This window comes from Saccostrea echinata, unplaced genomic scaffold, assembly GCF_033153115.1.
Source record: "Saccostrea echinata isolate AGI-Se365-2 ecotype Australia unplaced genomic scaffold, CSIRO_AGI_Sech_v1 ptg000016l, whole genome shotgun sequence".
NCBI classification, from domain to species: Eukaryota; Metazoa; Mollusca; class Bivalvia; order Ostreida; family Ostreidae; genus Saccostrea; species Saccostrea echinata.
The window spans coordinates 29,274,125-29,293,680 of record NW_026889765.1 but is presented as its reverse complement, the minus strand read 5'-3'; the positions used below and the strand labels follow the sequence as shown (position 1 = coordinate 29,293,680).

The 19,556-nt window shown below is 31.4% G+C and overlaps 1 protein-coding gene across 1 annotated transcript in view; it reads right to left on the bottom strand.

The window, feature by feature from the left end:
• LOC133188646 (pleckstrin homology domain-containing family A member 1-like) overlaps positions 1-19,556 on the bottom strand; it is a 33,157-nt gene that overhangs the window by 2,801 nt on the left and 10,800 nt on the right. Inside the window, exons 2-12 of the mRNA XM_061324150.1 lie at positions 18,429-18,578; positions 18,214-18,273; positions 18,062-18,110; positions 16,111-16,208; positions 15,762-15,854; positions 14,735-14,857; positions 14,498-14,566; positions 14,029-14,090; positions 12,119-12,182; positions 10,609-10,674; positions 4,995-5,075 (exon numbers count right to left, since the gene is read on the bottom strand). Coding sequence (XP_061180134.1) covers positions 4,995-5,075; positions 10,609-10,674; positions 12,119-12,182; positions 14,029-14,090; positions 14,498-14,566; positions 14,735-14,857; positions 15,762-15,854; positions 16,111-16,208; positions 18,062-18,110; positions 18,214-18,273; positions 18,429-18,578 — 915 coding nt within the window. The remainder of the gene's footprint in view (positions 1-4,994; positions 5,076-10,608; positions 10,675-12,118; positions 12,183-14,028; positions 14,091-14,497; positions 14,567-14,734; positions 14,858-15,761; positions 15,855-16,110; positions 16,209-18,061; positions 18,111-18,213; positions 18,274-18,428; positions 18,579-19,556) is intronic.

Genomic DNA, 19,556 nt, shown 5'->3' with positions numbered 1-19,556 from the left:
ATATACCTTTCAATAAAGCTGGGATTTTTGCCTCATGAACTGAGCAGTTTATTTTTATTTTTCTCTCTTATTAGCATGATTAGTGGTTGTTTTATCTGACATTTTTTTTACATGTAACGTTAGAGATGAATACATCATTCAATCACCACAAGTCCTCAGTGGGGCATGAGAAATCGAAAGTTCAAAGATTTTGAATCCAGCTTTAGTCTCCAAAACATTCTGACCAACTCGAAAATTCGGTTTGAAAATTGCGAATTCGAATACACGCACTTCATCTAATGCATGTTTCCGGCGACATGCCAGATCATTTGGTACTTAGTTTAATTACTCGTTTTATGAACCGCGTCAGGGCTGAGATACCATTGTTTACACACTTCTTTTAATTTTGATAGGTCTTTATGTCAAGAAAGACTGAAATACATTCAATTTGATAACCAAGTTATGACCCTGAAATTCATTTCATATTTTCAATACCATGAGCCTTGTCCAGAGGACCTCTTATGAGTGTGTGTCAGTCTTTTTCACCTCTACCCTACACTTCATTGTTTGGCAATGAACAGTCACAATGACTCTTTTCTCATAATAATCTTTGTCAAGAATTATCAACTTCTAAAAACCATTTCCTTGACAAAACTTCATCATCAATCCTACCTACTGAGAAAGAAGTACCATATCTATTGGTATGTTTAAAAACTTTTATTTGATGAACGAAAACTGATTCTAATCATTTTTCTGGAATCTTTAACTGAACCATAAAATCAAAGTATTTCTACTTACAACAAAATGTAACAATCTAAAAAGATATACATAAACACAGGAAGTAAAGCATATCAAAGCTTGAAAAAGGTTTCTTTGTAGGTAAGGACAATAAAAACTTTAGAAAATTTACATCTTGTAAAATTTTCTAAGCACAAGATTATTCACAAACAAATTTTCTTATCTCCCACATAGAAGAGTTACATTGCTACTTCTTCAGTATTTCTTTGAATTCTTTCAATGGAAATCTAAATAGGAATTTTTAATTGTGAAAATATAAAAATAAGACTCTTGAAAATGTTCCCAGAAACTTTATAGTAACAAAACTTTATATTTTCTGAAAATTTTCAAAAAGTATACTGAATTGTAAAGTTACATCATTTCCCCACTTTTCAAAATTATGTGGCTTGGTCAAACATAAAGTTGTTGAACTTATAAACAGAGATCACTTCTTAAGTGAGAGAGGTACCTATTTAAGCAAAGATGATTGAATTTTGGAAGAAAAAAATTGTTTTGTTTTATATATCCTTCAAAGAGCAGGTAACTTGTTTGTAAACACTTTTCAATGGCCTACATATGTAGATTGGATTTCAAGTAGTGCTTTTTAAACAAGAAATTTTACTTGCACATAATTATGTATACATAATCATGTATATGTATATGCTATACTATGTTTCTTTGAAAATCTTTTATCACGTTATAAAATCTATTCTAAAAAAAAGTCACAGATACGAATTTGAGTCAACTGAATTTCTGCATAATTGTCATTTTAAGATATCAGGTCTTTCTGCGTATTTTATGAGGGAAAAAAAAGTTTATCAAACCACATTTCAAAGCAACATTTACACAAATTTCATTCCAGTACTTCTTACTTCTAACACCAGATGATTTTTTTTTGTGACAACCTGATTTGCTTACTGATTTTAGTTCTGCAGATGATTAAGAAAAAGCTACAGTACACAAACAAACATATACCTACATATACATACAGAAACATGTGTATACAAATACAACAAGATAGCCTGATAAAGTGCATATACAAGTATATTGTAAAGACTATGCTAGTTCTACAATTTGTACACAAGTTGTGCATAATACACATAAACATACAAGTACTTACAGTATCTTAGAGAAAAAAGTATGGACATGCATGGCACATGTATGTAAGTAGTAGATTTCTCATTTTTAAGTCATTAATGGATTTTTACATACATATATATATTTAAGCTGAAATTTTTACATCCAAAAAATTTTATGTTTACTTTTTTCAGAAAAAGAAAACATCTAAGTACTAAGTGTATAGCTGTAAATTCAATGGGTCAGGAAAAATTATCTACCTACAACTACTGTGAAATCACTTATTTTCATGGGGGTTAATTTTTGTTGTTTTTGTGGTATAAGAAGACCAACAAATTCCTGACCTCCATGAAATGATGTTAATTTTTAAACTAGATTATCCTGTTCATTTCTTCAACCAGGTGATCAAATCCCCATGAACCAATAATTTTTTCTCAAACCCCGAAAATTTAATTGGTCCCACTAAAATAAGTGATATTACAGTATCGTGAAACTTGTACACTAGATACATTCATACAATTATGAAAATATAAAACATATTAACAAAATTGAAAAAAAAAAATTATTCATGCATGATATAAAAGTGCAAACGTACAAGTTATAATAAAATATAAAAATCTAACAGTAACGAGCAGTTTGTTATTAATAACTATAAAGGAAAAACCCTCTATATTTGTACATTCATATATATCATCACAAACAGAATCACATTTCATTTTGTTGTCAGTTTCACAAATTAAGTATAAAAGACATTTTAAAGCAATCAATTTGTGGGTAAAGCTAATTATAAACTGTACATACATTGTATCTGAACGCTCTATACATTCAACATAATGTACGTACATGTATCAGCATTATACACATGTAGAATTGGAAAAATATATTGCCTTTAAAGGTTTAATTAAGATATTTTTGTAGCACATAAGAATAGGATAAAGCTGCATTGATTATTTATGGTATATTCATACCTCTAAAGTGAGTATCATCTGATAAATTGTCCAAGTTAAGCAATAATATTTTAAGCTGTAACATTTATTTTTACTTGTAAATATGACTTTAATCAAAAGATTGTGACTATTTCGTACATTTTTTTTTTTTTTTACATAAATCTAAACACTCGCAATTTCGCAAATATTTGGCAATCGCTTCATATCGCACTTTATATGGATATATGGGTTTAATGACATGTAAATTAATTGAGATCTGAATGGTTTATGGCAAACTTACACCATATGATGTAAATACTGATCATTAAATAAAAAGTTTGATACTGAAAATATGAATAGAGGTTTAGCATTTAAAATAAATAGAACTAAAATGAGCTTTTAAAAAAAAATAGAGCATGCTGTTCTTAATAATTTTGTTACCTCCTATTTTAGATAAAATTCATATTCTAAACCTTTAATATGATTTTTGTCCTCATTAATTTTTTTTTTTTTTTAACTTTTTTCATATGGGACCTGAACAACGATTTAAATGCCCTGGTAGTCAGGTCAGGTAAAAAAACAGAATTTAAAAATTATAACCTATGAGAATTTAATCTTTAATAATATTACAATATTTATATACATAAACAGTATTTTAAAATGCATTAATTAAAAATGTGTCTCTTATTAAACTGTAAAAGTTTAAGATTGATCATCAATTAGATGATAATTTTCCATGTCTGTATGATGAAATACTGAAAAAAGTACTGTTTAAGTCTTATTATATTAGCTTACGTTGCTAAAATAATTTACATAACATAACAGACACGTTTGGGTGTAACTATTGAAAATATTCTACAACATTCATGCACTGCTGATGCCATAATATAACAAATCAAAGAAGAAATACAGGTTATATACACATGAATGTTTATCTGCAGTATTATATTGTAAAACACATGAATTTTGGATGCACATTTTCTTATTTTCTTTGTTTAATGTAAATTGAATTTTTTTTTTTTTATCTTTTATAAAATCCCCGTATATCAAAACTGAATTGAAAACATCTTGCTTGTTACATGTTCCGTAAATATAAAACTTAAATATTTGTTTTAGACTAGATGACCTAAAAAATTTGGACTAGTATACAGAATGCTTTCATTTGCTGCAGAACACCATCATTTGCTGCAGAACACTATCATTTGCTGCGAACCCGCTGAAAAGTCCTCCTTAATCTACTTCCCTGTCTTTTAAGCCCTGACTCACTTTGATCTTTAGAAGGAGATACAATAGCTACCTCTTGACTGTTCACGTCATAAGTTACTGTTGGACCTTTCTACGAAAAATAGCCAAATTGTTTTAACAGGAAAAAAATGTATTTTAGAACTACATGTATTAAAATACAGTCTACTTGCTTTTTGTTTGGCAGATTAAAAGAAGGGAGAATTTCCTCAATATTAACTATACCCTGTTATGCATAAACTTTAAATCCAGAATAAAAAGGTTTATTAAATTAATATGAAGATTAAAGTTAAAATGATATTAGTTTATGATTTTCCCTGTTTAATTATGATACAAAGTAGATTTAATCATTAATGTATTGCAGTCATTCCAATCTGGTAAAATGTTTAAAGCTTACAGATAAAAGTGAATCAGAAACCAAACATATTAGCACTTACACTGGTTAATTCAGAATTATTGCATGTAATGAAAATAAAAAAAAAAATAAACACTTAAACATAAGGGCACTATGTTATAGGTTTACAGAAATGACAAGATGGGGCAATGGAGGGTTGGCTAAGACAAGTATTTTGTAAATTAATTGTTGAGTATTTAGCTAAACGCAAATACACACACTCACACACACATATGTAATCAAGTTATGGGTCAGCACACTCTCATTGGGTCTAGAAACACAATGTACTTATATTGTTTGTATAAAATAATAAAAAAAATTTGTGTCTTTAACATACTGGCACTTAGCAACAAGATAATTCAGATATACAAATGACATCACTCTTTCAACAATTATGCCAGCATTTCCCATGCATATATATGGAATTATACAAACAAAGTTTACTATATAATACATCATTCAGGGCTATCAATATCGGAGAACACAATGGTCATGAGGACAGAGATGTGTATGATGAAATATTTCAGTCATGCCAAGTAGAAAGTTGATAATTATTCATGCATGAGGAGGCGAATGGTCCATGCCGTTATATTTCATACCCATTTGTTCTGGGGGAAGACTTTGGTTACGGATAGGTCAACTTCACCCGGCTCGAGGTTACCTCCGCTTTTTCTCTGTGACTGAAAGGAACAGAATCATTGTCAACATCTTCGTTATAATCGTTGTTATAATCATGGTTATAATCGTTGTTATAATCAACTACTGGAATTAGTGTAGAATCTTATAAAGAATGACATGGTCATACATTTTGTAGAAAGCCTACATCATTAACATTTATCTAGAAGTTTGTTGATTTAACTATTGAATGATCAAAAGCAATGAAAAAATATTCCATATAAATATATAAATAGGCAAAATATTTATCTACTGCAGATGCATACATACATATGTTGCTTTTTACATGTGTAGAATGCAAGCATTAATTTATATAATTTTATAACAATTAAATCATTACAGTACAAAGTAATATATGCTCCTATTAAAAATATTTTAAAATTTCCTCTACAGAGTCTCTGTCTGATAACTTTTGTTGTAAGAAATATCTTTATTTGTATAATGATCAGGTCCCTAACAAAAAAGTACTATAGTTTACTATAGTATCAAAGTTTTTTCACTACAGTAAATCAAAGTATTTTTACTATGGAATTCAGATCGTTTTATTTTTTGTTCTTCAATTCATACATGCACATTTTTATATTAAATTTAAAATATTATTTGTATATTCACACATTATTTCCAAATTTTACATTACTGTTATTGAAATTTTAGAGATTTTAAGCTTTGAAATTTAAAAAAAAGTTCCAGAGTAAAGTTTCATAGTAAACCAAAGTAACAAAGTTTTCACTATAGTAAACTATAGTTAACTATAGTAAATTTTTGTTAGGGATGTGTAACATTTTTCCTTTGATGGCTAAATTATTGTTAGTTAATTTCTCAATGGCCACAGTAACTGATAAACAGGCACTCAGTTTTTCCAAAAGTTGAGTACATCTGCCATTAAAATTTACAACCACATACAGGAACATGTAAATCATGTCCATCAGTGTGCTGTGTCCTATTTCTATAGATAAAAATTATAAATACGTAAATCATGACCCTCTCTTTCTGTGTTAGGTGTCATAAAACAGTAAATACCACAAATTCCTTTCACTTTATTTTAGATCAGAATGTAGCTACAAGTAAAGTCATCTCTGAATATAAACAAAAAATCAAACATGCACTGTCACAATGTGTGTTTATCCAGGTTACTCTTAAATTTTCATTGGAAATTGTTATCATGTTAATTAATATCAATAATTAAGTAAAAACATTTAAAAAATATCTTTTAAGATATTTTTTTTTCTGTAAGGGGATGGGGAAGGAGTCAGTGCATAACTACAGTACATGCTCTTCAGCTTAATTAGCTACATGTAATTAGCATATTCCCAAACATTTTAACTAAAACTACTGTAGCCATAAAATCTTAAGTAATTAATTTGATCCCCTCCCCCATTTCATTTTATTCTCATTTTCTACAAAAATAGCAAAACTCATGAATTTCCTTAACATTTATTCTGCGAAAAACCAAATGCTTTTTTTTTTACAGCAAAATCAAGTTTATAAAACAATTGTAATATAATGCTAGCCAGATGATTTCTGTAGCAAAATATAACTGATTAAGCAAAATATATACACTGTACATGTATATAATTATAATAAGGGAGTTACAGACAAAAGCAAAGAAAAATGAAGATACTTTAATTGATGAAATGGGATATGTGTGTATTGGAAATGTTTGGATTTTAAACTTGAGAATTAAACACTTCAAATTAATCTGTAACACATGCACACAAAATCACAATACTCAGAATCGGGAATCATGAAAACCCCACAAAAAAAACCCGCAAGCAAAATCTAATATGACTAAAGCATAATTAAATCCTTAATTAGCTCTTTCAAAATGGAAATCTACATGGAACTTACATATATCGAAATTATATGCACTAAACAAAAACATTAACATGCTTTATCATATAATATAATAAAATAATTCTTAAATACTTGATTACATCCTAAATAAATTTTCCAGTTGCACCAAATATTTCAATTGGATACACATGTATAATTATATTATATCTTTATGTGTAAAATAAGTTAGATTCAAAAACTTCAGAAAAGCCAGAATGCCAGCTCATTTCTCATGTTAATCCTAAGTACCATCCCTTGAATATTGAACGGCTCCCAATATCCATAATCCTATCCAATACTTATCCATATGTACTGTCCCTGAAACATTGCACTGCTCCCATTAATCCTATCTGATACTGATCTACACTGAATACAAACCTTGAAATGTTGCAAGTAAAAACCCTGAAATGATGTACTAATCTACACTTAGTGCAATCTGACATGGTGTACCACTCATCCTTTCCAATACTTATACGATCTACATTAAGTACAAACCCTGAAATATTGTACTACTCCCAATTAATCTATCCAATACTCATCTATACCAAGTACAGTTCCTGAAAAGTACTAAATTACTAACTCCCATAAATCCTATCCAATACTGATCTATACCAAGTACTATCCCTGATATTTAGTACTGCTCCCATAAATCTTATTCAATACTGATCTACCTGAAATGTTGTACTAATCTACACTTACAATGCAAACATGGAGGTGCTGTACTGCTCCCATCAATTTTTTGCAATCTTTTTTTTCTGAGAGTTTATTCAGTTCAATCAATCATTGAATACATGTACTAAAATAAAATTTGAACAAAGGAATGTCTCACCAATTATGTTAATATAGTTACTACATATCCTGAGTATTATGCTCAAAACCACCTACTGGTACACAGGTTTATATAAAAATTCACTTTAAAATAGAACCACACAAACAGCTTGTTGATACTAAAAAATACTTTTATGTTTTTTTTTTATCATCACACTTTTAATAAATTCCCAACATCTTAAGATAACATAGTTTATTACTGAAATGTGAATACTTAAGGAAAATAATCTTTTTTTCTCCTTTACATACACCTTATTCACTATGCAAACATTGTTAACTCACTGCACTCAGCCTTTGCTATCCATATTGTTCACTGAATTAATTTTATGTTCACTGTTCATTCATTAATCATTCAGTGTTCAAAAAAGTAGACTATTAAGGGGCTGTGGCCTACAGTACTGCATCTTAGATCAAATCACAAACTGTCATTAATTTGAATGAGTAAAACAACCTGTAGTTGTCTCAAGAATAGGGATTGTTACTTGTATAACGACCTCAAAATATTGAAGATTGCCAGGCAAACTTCTAATTGTCAGACATTTTTTTTGTATTTGACCTTGTCTTTGACAAATAATAAAACAAATGTGAGATGTTAGTTTTGAAAGTTTAAAACATGTGGACACACTGAAAAAAGTGGACAGCTCAAAAACAATCCATAATCCTCTTACATGTACATATTCCAAATGTCAAGGAAAAAAAAGACAAAACTCCACAGCAAAATTCTACTCTTGCTCCCAATCATTTCCTTCAAAAAGCTGTGGAAAATTATAAACAATCAAACATCCCCCTAACCCCCCTTCACTGTTAAAAATGAGGGTAGTATATTACATGCAAGGATGAACATGAAGGATTACAGAACTGCAGTGACTACTGACTAGAGTAATAAGTGCACCATATCACACCAATAATCAACCTTGTTTTGTGTTCATATCATTGTCTCATACATATGTAACCGAATTGTAGTCGCTGGATCCTGAAAAAACATGCAAGCGTATTTCAGACTAAAGGCATGCACGAAACAAGAGGCCTATCAGCCACATTGCTCACCTTGTATCAAATGACAAATGGATCACAATTAAAATCTCAACCAAAAGAATATAATAATATTAAGTCTACTAAAAAGAAAGTGCTTGCACAATAATTTGGGAAAAAAGTGTTTGTTTGAACTTTTACTTTGACCTATAGCTAATCCTTTTTTTTATCATGAAAAATTCATCAAGTAGCTCAAGGAAAATTGAAAAAAGTTGATACCAAAACAAACCATCACAGAGAAGAGATGGACAGACACAGACATTGATCATCATAGCTAACTCTAGCCTAGCTATGCTTTAAAATAAGAAAGATTGGTCATCTGGATATAAACAAGTCATTTGTGTACAACATGCACAAGATTTCCCTAGTTCTCTGTTAAAACCTTTGACTCAGGCAGACCTTGATCTTGTCAAATTCATCAAGGACTGTAAATTTTTTGAGGTTATTTACAAGAATGATTAAACTGATGTATAATGGAAAGAAAACAGATCAGCAGCATTTTTTTTATTTGCTACATTGTTTAAATTTATTCTCAGAATGATGAGATGATAATAGAGATAATTGACTTCCACACAATAAAAGCATGCCAGATCAAGCGATTAAATTTCCACGTTTAGTAGTTTTGATAAATATTACAATAGTTTGTACTTGATAGTTCTCTCTTGATGTAATATGCTAAAATGTAAATGGCAGTTGTATTTTACATAAATTCTTCCAACATCTTGAGATGAACCTTATCTGTACTTGGACATCAATAATTCGTGGTTTGGACATTATTTACAATAAAGCAAATGGAAATATTTCATACAACCTGAAATCTTGAAAATAAGTTGCTTGAGGCTTATCTTGAATTTTGGTAAGAAAGCAGGCCTGGGTTTATTTTCAGGCTTGGCTCAATTTGGGGGGGAGGGGGGGGGGGAATCCACAAGTACTCTACTTGTAAAGTAAAGTAATTTTAATTCTATACAAGTAGGCCACAGTGTTTGAATAAACTATTATTGTATCTACAGATACCCATTTACATGGCTAACAAGATGTTTTTGTGCAACTTGTTGTTTGTAAATTTTCTCCCAGACCATACAATGGTATATGAGGTATATACTCAAATACTCCTGATTGAGATCCAGTTGTTTGACAAATTCGATCAAAATAGGTCTCTTGTGGGTTGTATGTTTGAAAATTGCACATAAGGACACAATACATGTACACAAAAGGCTTTTACTTCCTGTCATAAAAAAATATTTGTGAAAAAAAAACCAAGTTTATAATCTTGCAAAATTGTTCACCAAAAGCTAATTCACACTATGACCTTGATCAAATGCCTGGATGAGAAATTTGACAAAACTCTGCAACCATAAGCAATATTTCTGTCTAGTATGGGTTTCTTGTGTTTTACATCAAATACACAATTTTCACTTCAATCCTTATGACCTTGTCTTATCGATTCTATTTCAGGATCATGGTACACATTTGTCATACAAGTGTTAACCTGACAGTATCCCATATTCATTCATAACAAAATCACGGCCCAGACATGAACATGTCACTTCCCATCACCCTGACCCTAAACAACAGATTTTAACATAAAATATAACAATTCCTCTGGTTGTAGACTACCTTATTGCCTTTTAGAGTTTCACCCTTCCAAAAGCTGTAGACTTTAGCAATGTGCCTGACAGTATACTAGTATCTAAATATCTCAATTAATATTTTGAAGAAAGAAGTTTTCAAGAGGTCAAAAGTTGAGGTTATATCATTAGATGAATCTTTTCAATGTGTCAAATGAACAAATATTGTTTACCAAGTATATATGAATCTTAGACATAAGTAAACAAGAGAACTCACTGCCTGGTTATTTATAAGTTTTTCTATTGCTGATATCCATTCCTGTACATCTTCTGGGGTATCACACTGCAATGTTCAAATACATTAATACTTTAGTAATCGCTTCAGTCTACCAATTAAGTGTATCTTAAATGCATATATCCTCCCCATTAAGGGCCCCCATGTTTCACAACAAATATGAATTAGTAATAATTTAGATGCAGCTTTAGGAAGGATAACTCTTCAAATCCAAAAAATGAAAAAAAGTCTAAATTAATAAATTTGCTGGGGTCTCATTGGTTTAAAAATATTATTACTTTATCTGTAAATGGTATGGGAATCCCCCCCCCCCCCCCCCCCCAATAATGAAGACAACACCTGCCTTGATAGAATGAAATCAAAAGCCTGAAAGGCTTCAATGACGTCGAAGAAGAAAAACAATTTCAAAAGATCATTTTGAACTTGAAGATAGCAATAAGTCAAGTGAGTGACTCAGGAGAAATAATAAAAAAAATAGTTTTAAACAAAATATCACAATTACAGTCTGGGGCCTTATGTCATGGTCCGAATGGAGCAGGGTTCGAATTGACCAGACACCGTCGAACATGTTTCATGCTAAATTCTTTTCAGTCAGTTGAAGAACTATGAAGGATTTCATAAATTTATATAATATTTTTTCTAATTGCCAATGTCAAAGCGTTGTATTAGTGATTGCATCTAAACTACAACCAAGACTGTTCTGTTACAATTACGATCGAGTTACGATCGGGTGTGGTATACGGTATACTGGGAAATGGAGGAAATAGAGAAATACAGTAATACTGGTCAACATCATCGGTTTTTAGGATAAAGTTGGTCAGAAGATTGTAAAAGTAAAGCTAAGATTTACAAATTCAATCTTTTCAGTCTTATAGTATTCGTGTTTATGTAATTTTGTAAATTATTTTACCGCCTGTTGGGTTGTTTGTGTTCCACGGTTATCGTTCCAAAATGTTATTCATGTCATTCGACGCACCTTTCTGTAGAAATTCATCCGCAACAACCATCACGTTTTTATTGTGTGAAAATAAAACATAATATCGTTTTTTGTAAAAGAATTAATTGTAGATACAATTGATGCAATTTCATTTTCAAGCTATAATTATTCATTGTGAGCGTTTTAAAAGAAATTGGTTTATAGCTATTGCTATTTTCTATTGCGGATGCATCCACTGACACATTCGGTCGCGTACATCCCTTGGCGATTTCACTTGGCCGATCGCTAGATGCCGTTCGAGCTCCAAGAGCTCGACGTCATAAAAATACATATACATGTACTTTCCTCTTCTCAACATTATTTTTTACATCATCAATATTATCTCCTAGACTTATCGATATCTGTAGCATCCCCCCCCCCAATTTTTTAATATCAGATTTGCACTTTGCACTGAACTCAGGAATGACCGTTATGACTTTCAAATCCCAAGAAATCCTCTTTTCCAAAGAAGCATATCCCTGTTCAGATCTAACCTTTAAGACAAGGAAAACTTACCTGTATGTAGAATGTCCTTTTAGAAGTATGAACTTCAAATAAATTGTCCCTGGCTCCTGGAGACCTGGCAAATACAGTGAATGAACATTTTATTGTCCAAGTTATTTTCAGAAATTACTTAAGATTGTGTGCATTGGTGAGCATGAAAAAAATTGATGTACATGTATCAGTACTCTGTTATATCACAAAAATAGTATCCATTTCAAAAAGCTGGATTTTTTTTCTTATTACCAGTTCTGAGCTATCTTTCCCTCTATTCAACCTGATATAAACATTTCTTACCCCAGCAATATGACATTTCTTATTGACTCAGTACTGTAAAAGTGGTTATTTACACGTGGGGGAAATTTACACTACTTACGCGGTAAGCTAAGAACCGCGTAAATTACCCCCGCGCGTATGGTCACAAAATTTCAAACTTCTGGAATCATTCTAGACCACGACTTATACTGTTAAACCGGTCGAACCAGTCATATATTAATTGTGGTATTGAACGCACGTAAGTAGATAAATACATCACAGAGAGTGATGAAAAAGTAACTGTTCTTTTTTTTTTAAATGTGCAATGAAAAATGCATCTTCATATTAAATATTTTAAAGCAACGTCACGCAATTAAAGCTTAAAAACATCGATACTCATTTTCATTTCCTTTGTATGTACGTGTATGTCCCTCTTAATTTCAAATAATTAGTCCAAAATGTTACCCAAACTCACAGTCACTAAAAACATACCTATTGAATTAATTGCCAACACTCGCCGCACAGATACAGGTAAGTAGATCCCACTTTGAAGTTTGAGCTTGCGTAAATAATTACAATAAAGCGCACACCAGTTGTTCACACTTCATCGCTTTCGACTGTGCAGATCACCGTTATATTTAGTAATCCAACAGTATAAATTCTTTTGTTTAGTTTGTTTGTACATGTAATTATTTCTATTTTTTTTTCTTATTCATGCGTGTTAACTTCTTGACCTTTTCAAAGGGGAACAACTCGATGTTAGTAAACGATGACCGCGTAATTTTTTTCCAGTAACTCGTGCGCCGCGTATATTACAACCGCGCGTAATGTTTGATGGTCACAAACGCGTACTTAACAACCAGTGTAAATAACCACTTTTACAGTATGAGACAGCACAGTCATAAGGTTCTCTCACTGTATCTAAAGGATTGTTGTGCCAATTACAATATTTGACTATGACCTTTTGACCTTTACTGCAATAGGCTTTTTCCTTTGGCCATTTGATAACTTGCAGGAAGTATTTATATATGACTTATATATGTGGTACATTCAAAACTGAAAGGTCAGTCATGGTCACTGAGTCCACAACATTATTCAGGCGTATCAGTTTTTGACCTTGACCTGACGACTTATTGATCCTATGATGGGCTTCTTTTTCTAACTACTATAACTGCTATCTGATGCAAATTACCAACTGAGAGGTCAAACAATTCTCTTTATATTGTATTCACATGTAACAGAGGTATGTTAGTACCTCAGAATGGATTTGCACCTGGGACCTCTGGTATGCCAATCCAGTGCTCTACCAATTGAGCTAAAGGGTTAACCCACTAGCCCAAGCTATATGTAGTAGGATGCCATATATCCAACACCACCATATTGTCCCCCCTCCAGAAAATGAGATTTCCTCATCTCTTATGGAGTGCAAACACCTATGGGGCAAAGTTCTGGGGGCAATCATTTTCACCCACTAGAGAATACCCCAATCCCAATGTGGACACCAAATGTAACAGAGAATGTTTGTGCCTCCGAATGGATTTGAACCCAGGACCTCTGGCATGCCAGCAGTGCTCTACCAATCAAGCTAAAGCGTTAGCCCTTTCTGATGTCTGTGATGTCACCTTTGGTAATACAAACTGACAATGTTTACTAGGGATACAATAACTTACATGGTGGCCTTTCTGACGTCAGTGATGTCACCTCTGGGTATATGCCTTAGAGGTTCATCTGACTGAAACAAAAACATTACATCAAATTAAAACCTACTTCATAAAGTAATTCTGACAGTTTATATAAAAAAAAACATTTTACAATTTATTTCTATAATGTTTCATGTTTAAATAAAATTAAAGTATGTCTGATAGGTCAATTTATCTTCCATTTACCTTTATTTAGATACGATACACGTACACATTTACATGAACAATCAAAGTTAAATCCTATCACCAAGAGACTGTATATTGTACAATATTTCACAAAAAAAAAATTAACAGGAAAAAAAGAGCAGTCAATCAACAGATATGATTATTAAACTAGGGATTAAGAATTTAAAATAGATGCATATTTTTTTTTTTTTCAAACTGTAGTAGAGACATTTCATCTCACCATGATCAAGGCCAACTTTTTTCTCGTGCTAACCTGTTCATTGCTATAATAGGCCAGGCCACCATCATTCACAACAAAATATCTTCTCTTCCAGTTTTTCCTCTGAAAGAGCAATACAAGAAATAAATATTACAGATACATATATTCATCAAAACTGATAAAACCTCTAATGACAGGAAAGAAAAGCTAATTCAGGGAATTCATGTGCCATGCCACACTACATGTATTGCCTTTTTTTGTCAAGATTAAATCAAAAGCTGTTATACTGACCACGCCCCCCTGCTTGACACAGTAGCCTTTTTTGAGTGCTGGCTGAGAAGATGCCATTATCTTTTGATTTTCCATACTTTCTTCACTCTCACTTGAAGCACCTGATTCATTAGTATTCTCATGCTGTCAACATAAACAAAACCAAGACATAAAATTAAGTAAACTCCTATAATCATATTTCCTGTTTATCAAACATGAACTCTTTTGTAATGATTCAGAAGTTTATGGCCGTCATCGCCATATAAAAAGTGGCATCATCTTTCATCATCTGGGTTTTTTAAAACAAGTTTTTATCTGATAAGAATTTCCTAAACCTCGGAGCTTGGACTGTGGTGTTTTAGAATGAAAAACACTTGCTTTTTTTATGCTAAGACAGAAAAAAAGGACATTCTAATTCTTTAACAGAAAAAAAAAAAAAAAGAAAAAACCCTAATATTATCAGAAAGAAAAATATGTTCCATCTCAAAGCAAAATCTGAGTTCTAGACTTAATCTATGGCATTGGGTAATATTTCACTTACATACATCTTCATTTATTACCAGCCCACTGTTTCTCCTACTACCCACATGTATCATTGTTTTATAAATAATGTTTAAAAAAAGCATTTTACTTTTGTAGCAGGGTTCTTCACCATCTAAAAGTTTCACTGTGGCTCAAAGTGCATAAACAGCATTTTTGATTTGGAGATCAATGACATTTTGTTGTAACGTCAGACAAAACCAAATGTTGGGGTAATATATATAAAAGTTTTATGGTAATTTATACAAAATTTTATTCATTCCCGTTTTCCAGATCTTAATGAGGGGCAGAGAAATTTTACAGTAACTAAATATTTAACTGTGGGGCAAAAAGTTTTCCAAGGTGCTTGTACATGGAAACAGGCTCAAGAAAACACTACTACACTGATTGTTCATATCACAATACTCTTCAATAAAGTACCAAATAAATTTAAAAAAAAACATTGCACAGATTACGCCATAAGTAAGTATATGAATTTTAAGTAAAAAAAAAACAGCAAAGCATATACCCTTATTGGTATTTTAATTGGTACTCCTCCAGCAATCTCTGTTTTGTAACCAGCTTCTGGGTCATTTAAATTCTTAGATTCCTCCACTGGAACCTGCAAGAAAGAAACTCAAAGTTGAAATATTGTGGTTCAGAATTCACACATAATATAAGATGCACTGTGTAAGTTTTGTTACATTATTAGCCTTTTTCAAGTTTGTTTTTAAATTTTGGGGGTGGGGTGGATTTTCCATTCCAATTTTATTACGATTCATACATTGCCATGTAATAGAATCAGACAATTATTTTCTTGGTATGATTACATGTACTGTTATTTTCACTATGTTATTTTGTTATATTATTACACCTACCGTTATTTTACTGATGTTATTTAATGCATATATCCATCCTTGCATATCCTCCGTACTCTCAGCCTGTAAATATTGTGTTTTCCCTGCATGGTTTATAACTAAAACAAAAACAAAAAATTTGCTCAGATTAGTTTAAATTATATAATGATGATATCTAAAATAATCTTATTTAGGATCTAAGAGAGTTTAATATTAAACATTTTCCACAAACATCCCCACCCTTCCTGCAAATATATATTTTTTTTCAATTTAGTCATATTACATAATGTTGATATTTAAAAATAACATTATGAAGAATCTCATTTTCTGTGAGGGATTGATATTAAATATTTTCCACAGATACCCCCACCCTCACTATAATTCTTCCTGAAAAAACTTTCCTATTCAACACTAATCCAAAACTATTACTTTAATGTAATGGGCAAAATTTTCTGACCCCTTTACAATCTTAATATTTACTCAGAAAGTCATAATGGTCTTCAAACAATTAATGACAAAGGATGACTGTACTTAACGCCTGTTTTGAGTCTTTTTCAGTTGCTTCTGTTGCTTTTATATCTAAACCTTATCTTACTTTTGTATGTTTATGAAAGAATGCTGTCAATTTGGAACCAAATTTAAATCTTAAAATGACTTTAGACTGTGATACAATAAAATGATTCAATGTTTTTTGTCCTCACTTCTTTCCAGATATAGTGAATTTACACTTACCTGCCCTTGATTGAACATTAGATATGCATGAGATGTGGAGCTAACATTGTAAGAATGGCTCTAAAATTAGACTACATAAATAACAATGATATGTTTGGAAAAGTGAACGTGATCACTCTTTCCAATCTCCCTCTTTATTCTGTATGGTACAAATACACTTCTGACAAAGGTTTCAAAACGAAATTAACAATATGAGCACGTCAATGTAATTAAAGCAGATTTTATATCAATGCCAAATGACTTAACGTGTTCAAACACAATGTCCTAGTTAGCACAAAACATGCTTCCTTACAAGTCACGTGACGGAATTTAGTATTCACAAAGTTACCTGAGTTAAGAAATCACGTGGTGAATTATAATATCCAACATGTCACAATCCTTGGTTACAACACAGAGAGCGAATGTAAGAAGAAGCAGCTTTTTCTCTTTTTTACCATGAGCGCATGTTTGTCTATTAATCTCCTTTTGAAACATTATTATTTATGCAAATATACAACGACTGTTAAACGTAGAACAATTGACAAACATGCGCTGACTATGTACAGTCAGTAAAAATGTGGGCGTCCTCATTATCGAACGGAGATTCAAGAAATTGTGATGACCCCTGCCTTTGAAAACAGATTCGAACTGCGTAAATACACACTTTTATTAAACGTAATTACAGAAAGTTGTAGATTGGATGTTGACCATTCTTGCAATGAAAAGAAAATGCTTGTTTTGAAAGTTTATTTTGTCGCAAATTCCACATGTCCTTAAGTGCAGTCATCCTTTATGACAAGATCTTCCTGTTTATACAGGCCTATGAATGATAATGATTAATGTTGTATGCTGTATATGTATAAATCAGTGCATATAAAGAATTTAATGAAGTATTCTCTCAAACTCTATTATCAATCTCTGGCCCAGTCAAATCACCCTTACTATTTACTAATCATTTCATCATGCAAAAGATTTATTAAATCAACAATGATATGCCTGTGCATTTACTTGGAAACTTTTTTTATCACAGAAAAAGATATTAAATATTGTAGTCTTAGACTTTTTAAAATATATATAAGAAAAATGGTGACATGGTTATGTATAAGAGTATAAATGATGTTAAATTGTATAAATCTGTTCATTATAGTAAGCTAACACAATGATAAGTATCCATGAACACCTTCAATGGAGACAGAAACAATTTAGTATTTGGATGATAATTACCACAAATGTCAAGGTTATATTTTTTTATAATACTCACCAAAGCAGGAATTCAGCTTTGGCTTCTGTTTCTTTGAGACTTCACTAACCTAAACAAAGAGGATAGCATTGACTATCAATAATTCAATACACTCACTGATTAGCTTAATCATTATGTGTTCAAATCTGTACTACAACACAGGAAATATTTACCTTTGAAATAACGGCTGTTCTGATTTCACCACAAGGACTCTGTTGATTAGAGGGTAAGTTCTGAAAAACGACACAGTATTTAAATTTTTCAATTATGCATTACCATGTAGAAAATTGAAAAAGAAACAACGTTGACATTTTTTTCAGTCTGGATGAGGGATCAAAAGGTGATTTCATTAAAGGCACACATCATGTGATTTTATTTAAAGGCATACATTAGGGTTGTCATTGTAGAACTTAAGTGTCTCCTCGCAGGGATCAAGTATGAAATATCTTCGTTTTGAGTTGGTGGATGACTCCTTCTCAAGGATGTTCAGAAATCCACAGGTTCTCCCTTGTTTATCTTGATATGGCATGTTATTATCCTTTAAAGAATTAAGAGAGATTAATCATCAAGAAAAACTGAAATAATTTTATTACAAAGAATAAAGACACCCAAATTAATGTTCATTGTCCAAAAAAATTATCAAAGTTTTTCTAAAATCTAATATTTTCATTTCAAAGAAATGAACTTGACTGGAAATCCAACCAAATATATTCATAATATTAATACCTAGGCTAATTACATAAATACATGTACATTAAACAATGCAATACCTGCCTTATAGACAGATCTAGTATTCATACATAGAGACCATATTCAGATTCATTTAGGCAGAATGGGGGTTTCGTTGGGGTGACTTACATTGGGATAAAGAGACACTTTGTGAACTTATCCCTTAATTTTTTTTTTTAAATTAACATTGCACTCTGTTCAAGGATGACCTTGCAATGACACAGATTTTCTAAGGTTCACACAAATGCCTACAGTGTATCCAGGTTAAAGAGCTGATCAAGAAGTTACATGAAGTATGCAAACAGGTAAACAAACAAGGAAAGAAAAAAATCCAAATTTACACCTAGTTACACGTGCTACAATATCAACTGTAAACAACAGATACACAGATACAAATAACAACCTTTCAAACTGATGCTTTAACCACACGCCATCCCAATTATTTGGTTGATAAAGTTTCTCTGAAGCGTGAAACAAGGAAGTCTGACTTCGACGCCATTTTAATGGAAACCGGAATAAGATTATATATGAAGAAACCCTTCCGATTAACCCACTTTATGCCGAATTGAATTAAAATGACGCAATTTTGTACCTCATATATAAATGTTTTTCTCTCCCCGAAAAGAAAAAAAATTAAGGTTAAATTTTTCACCACGGAGAAAAGATTGTCTCAAGATATCCCCATTCAATGCATAAAGTTTCTTGGATGTTTTTCAAGACCGACCTACCCAAATTTTCAAGAAATTGAACAAAAAATTAAAATTTTGGGATTATTTTTAACTTCCGT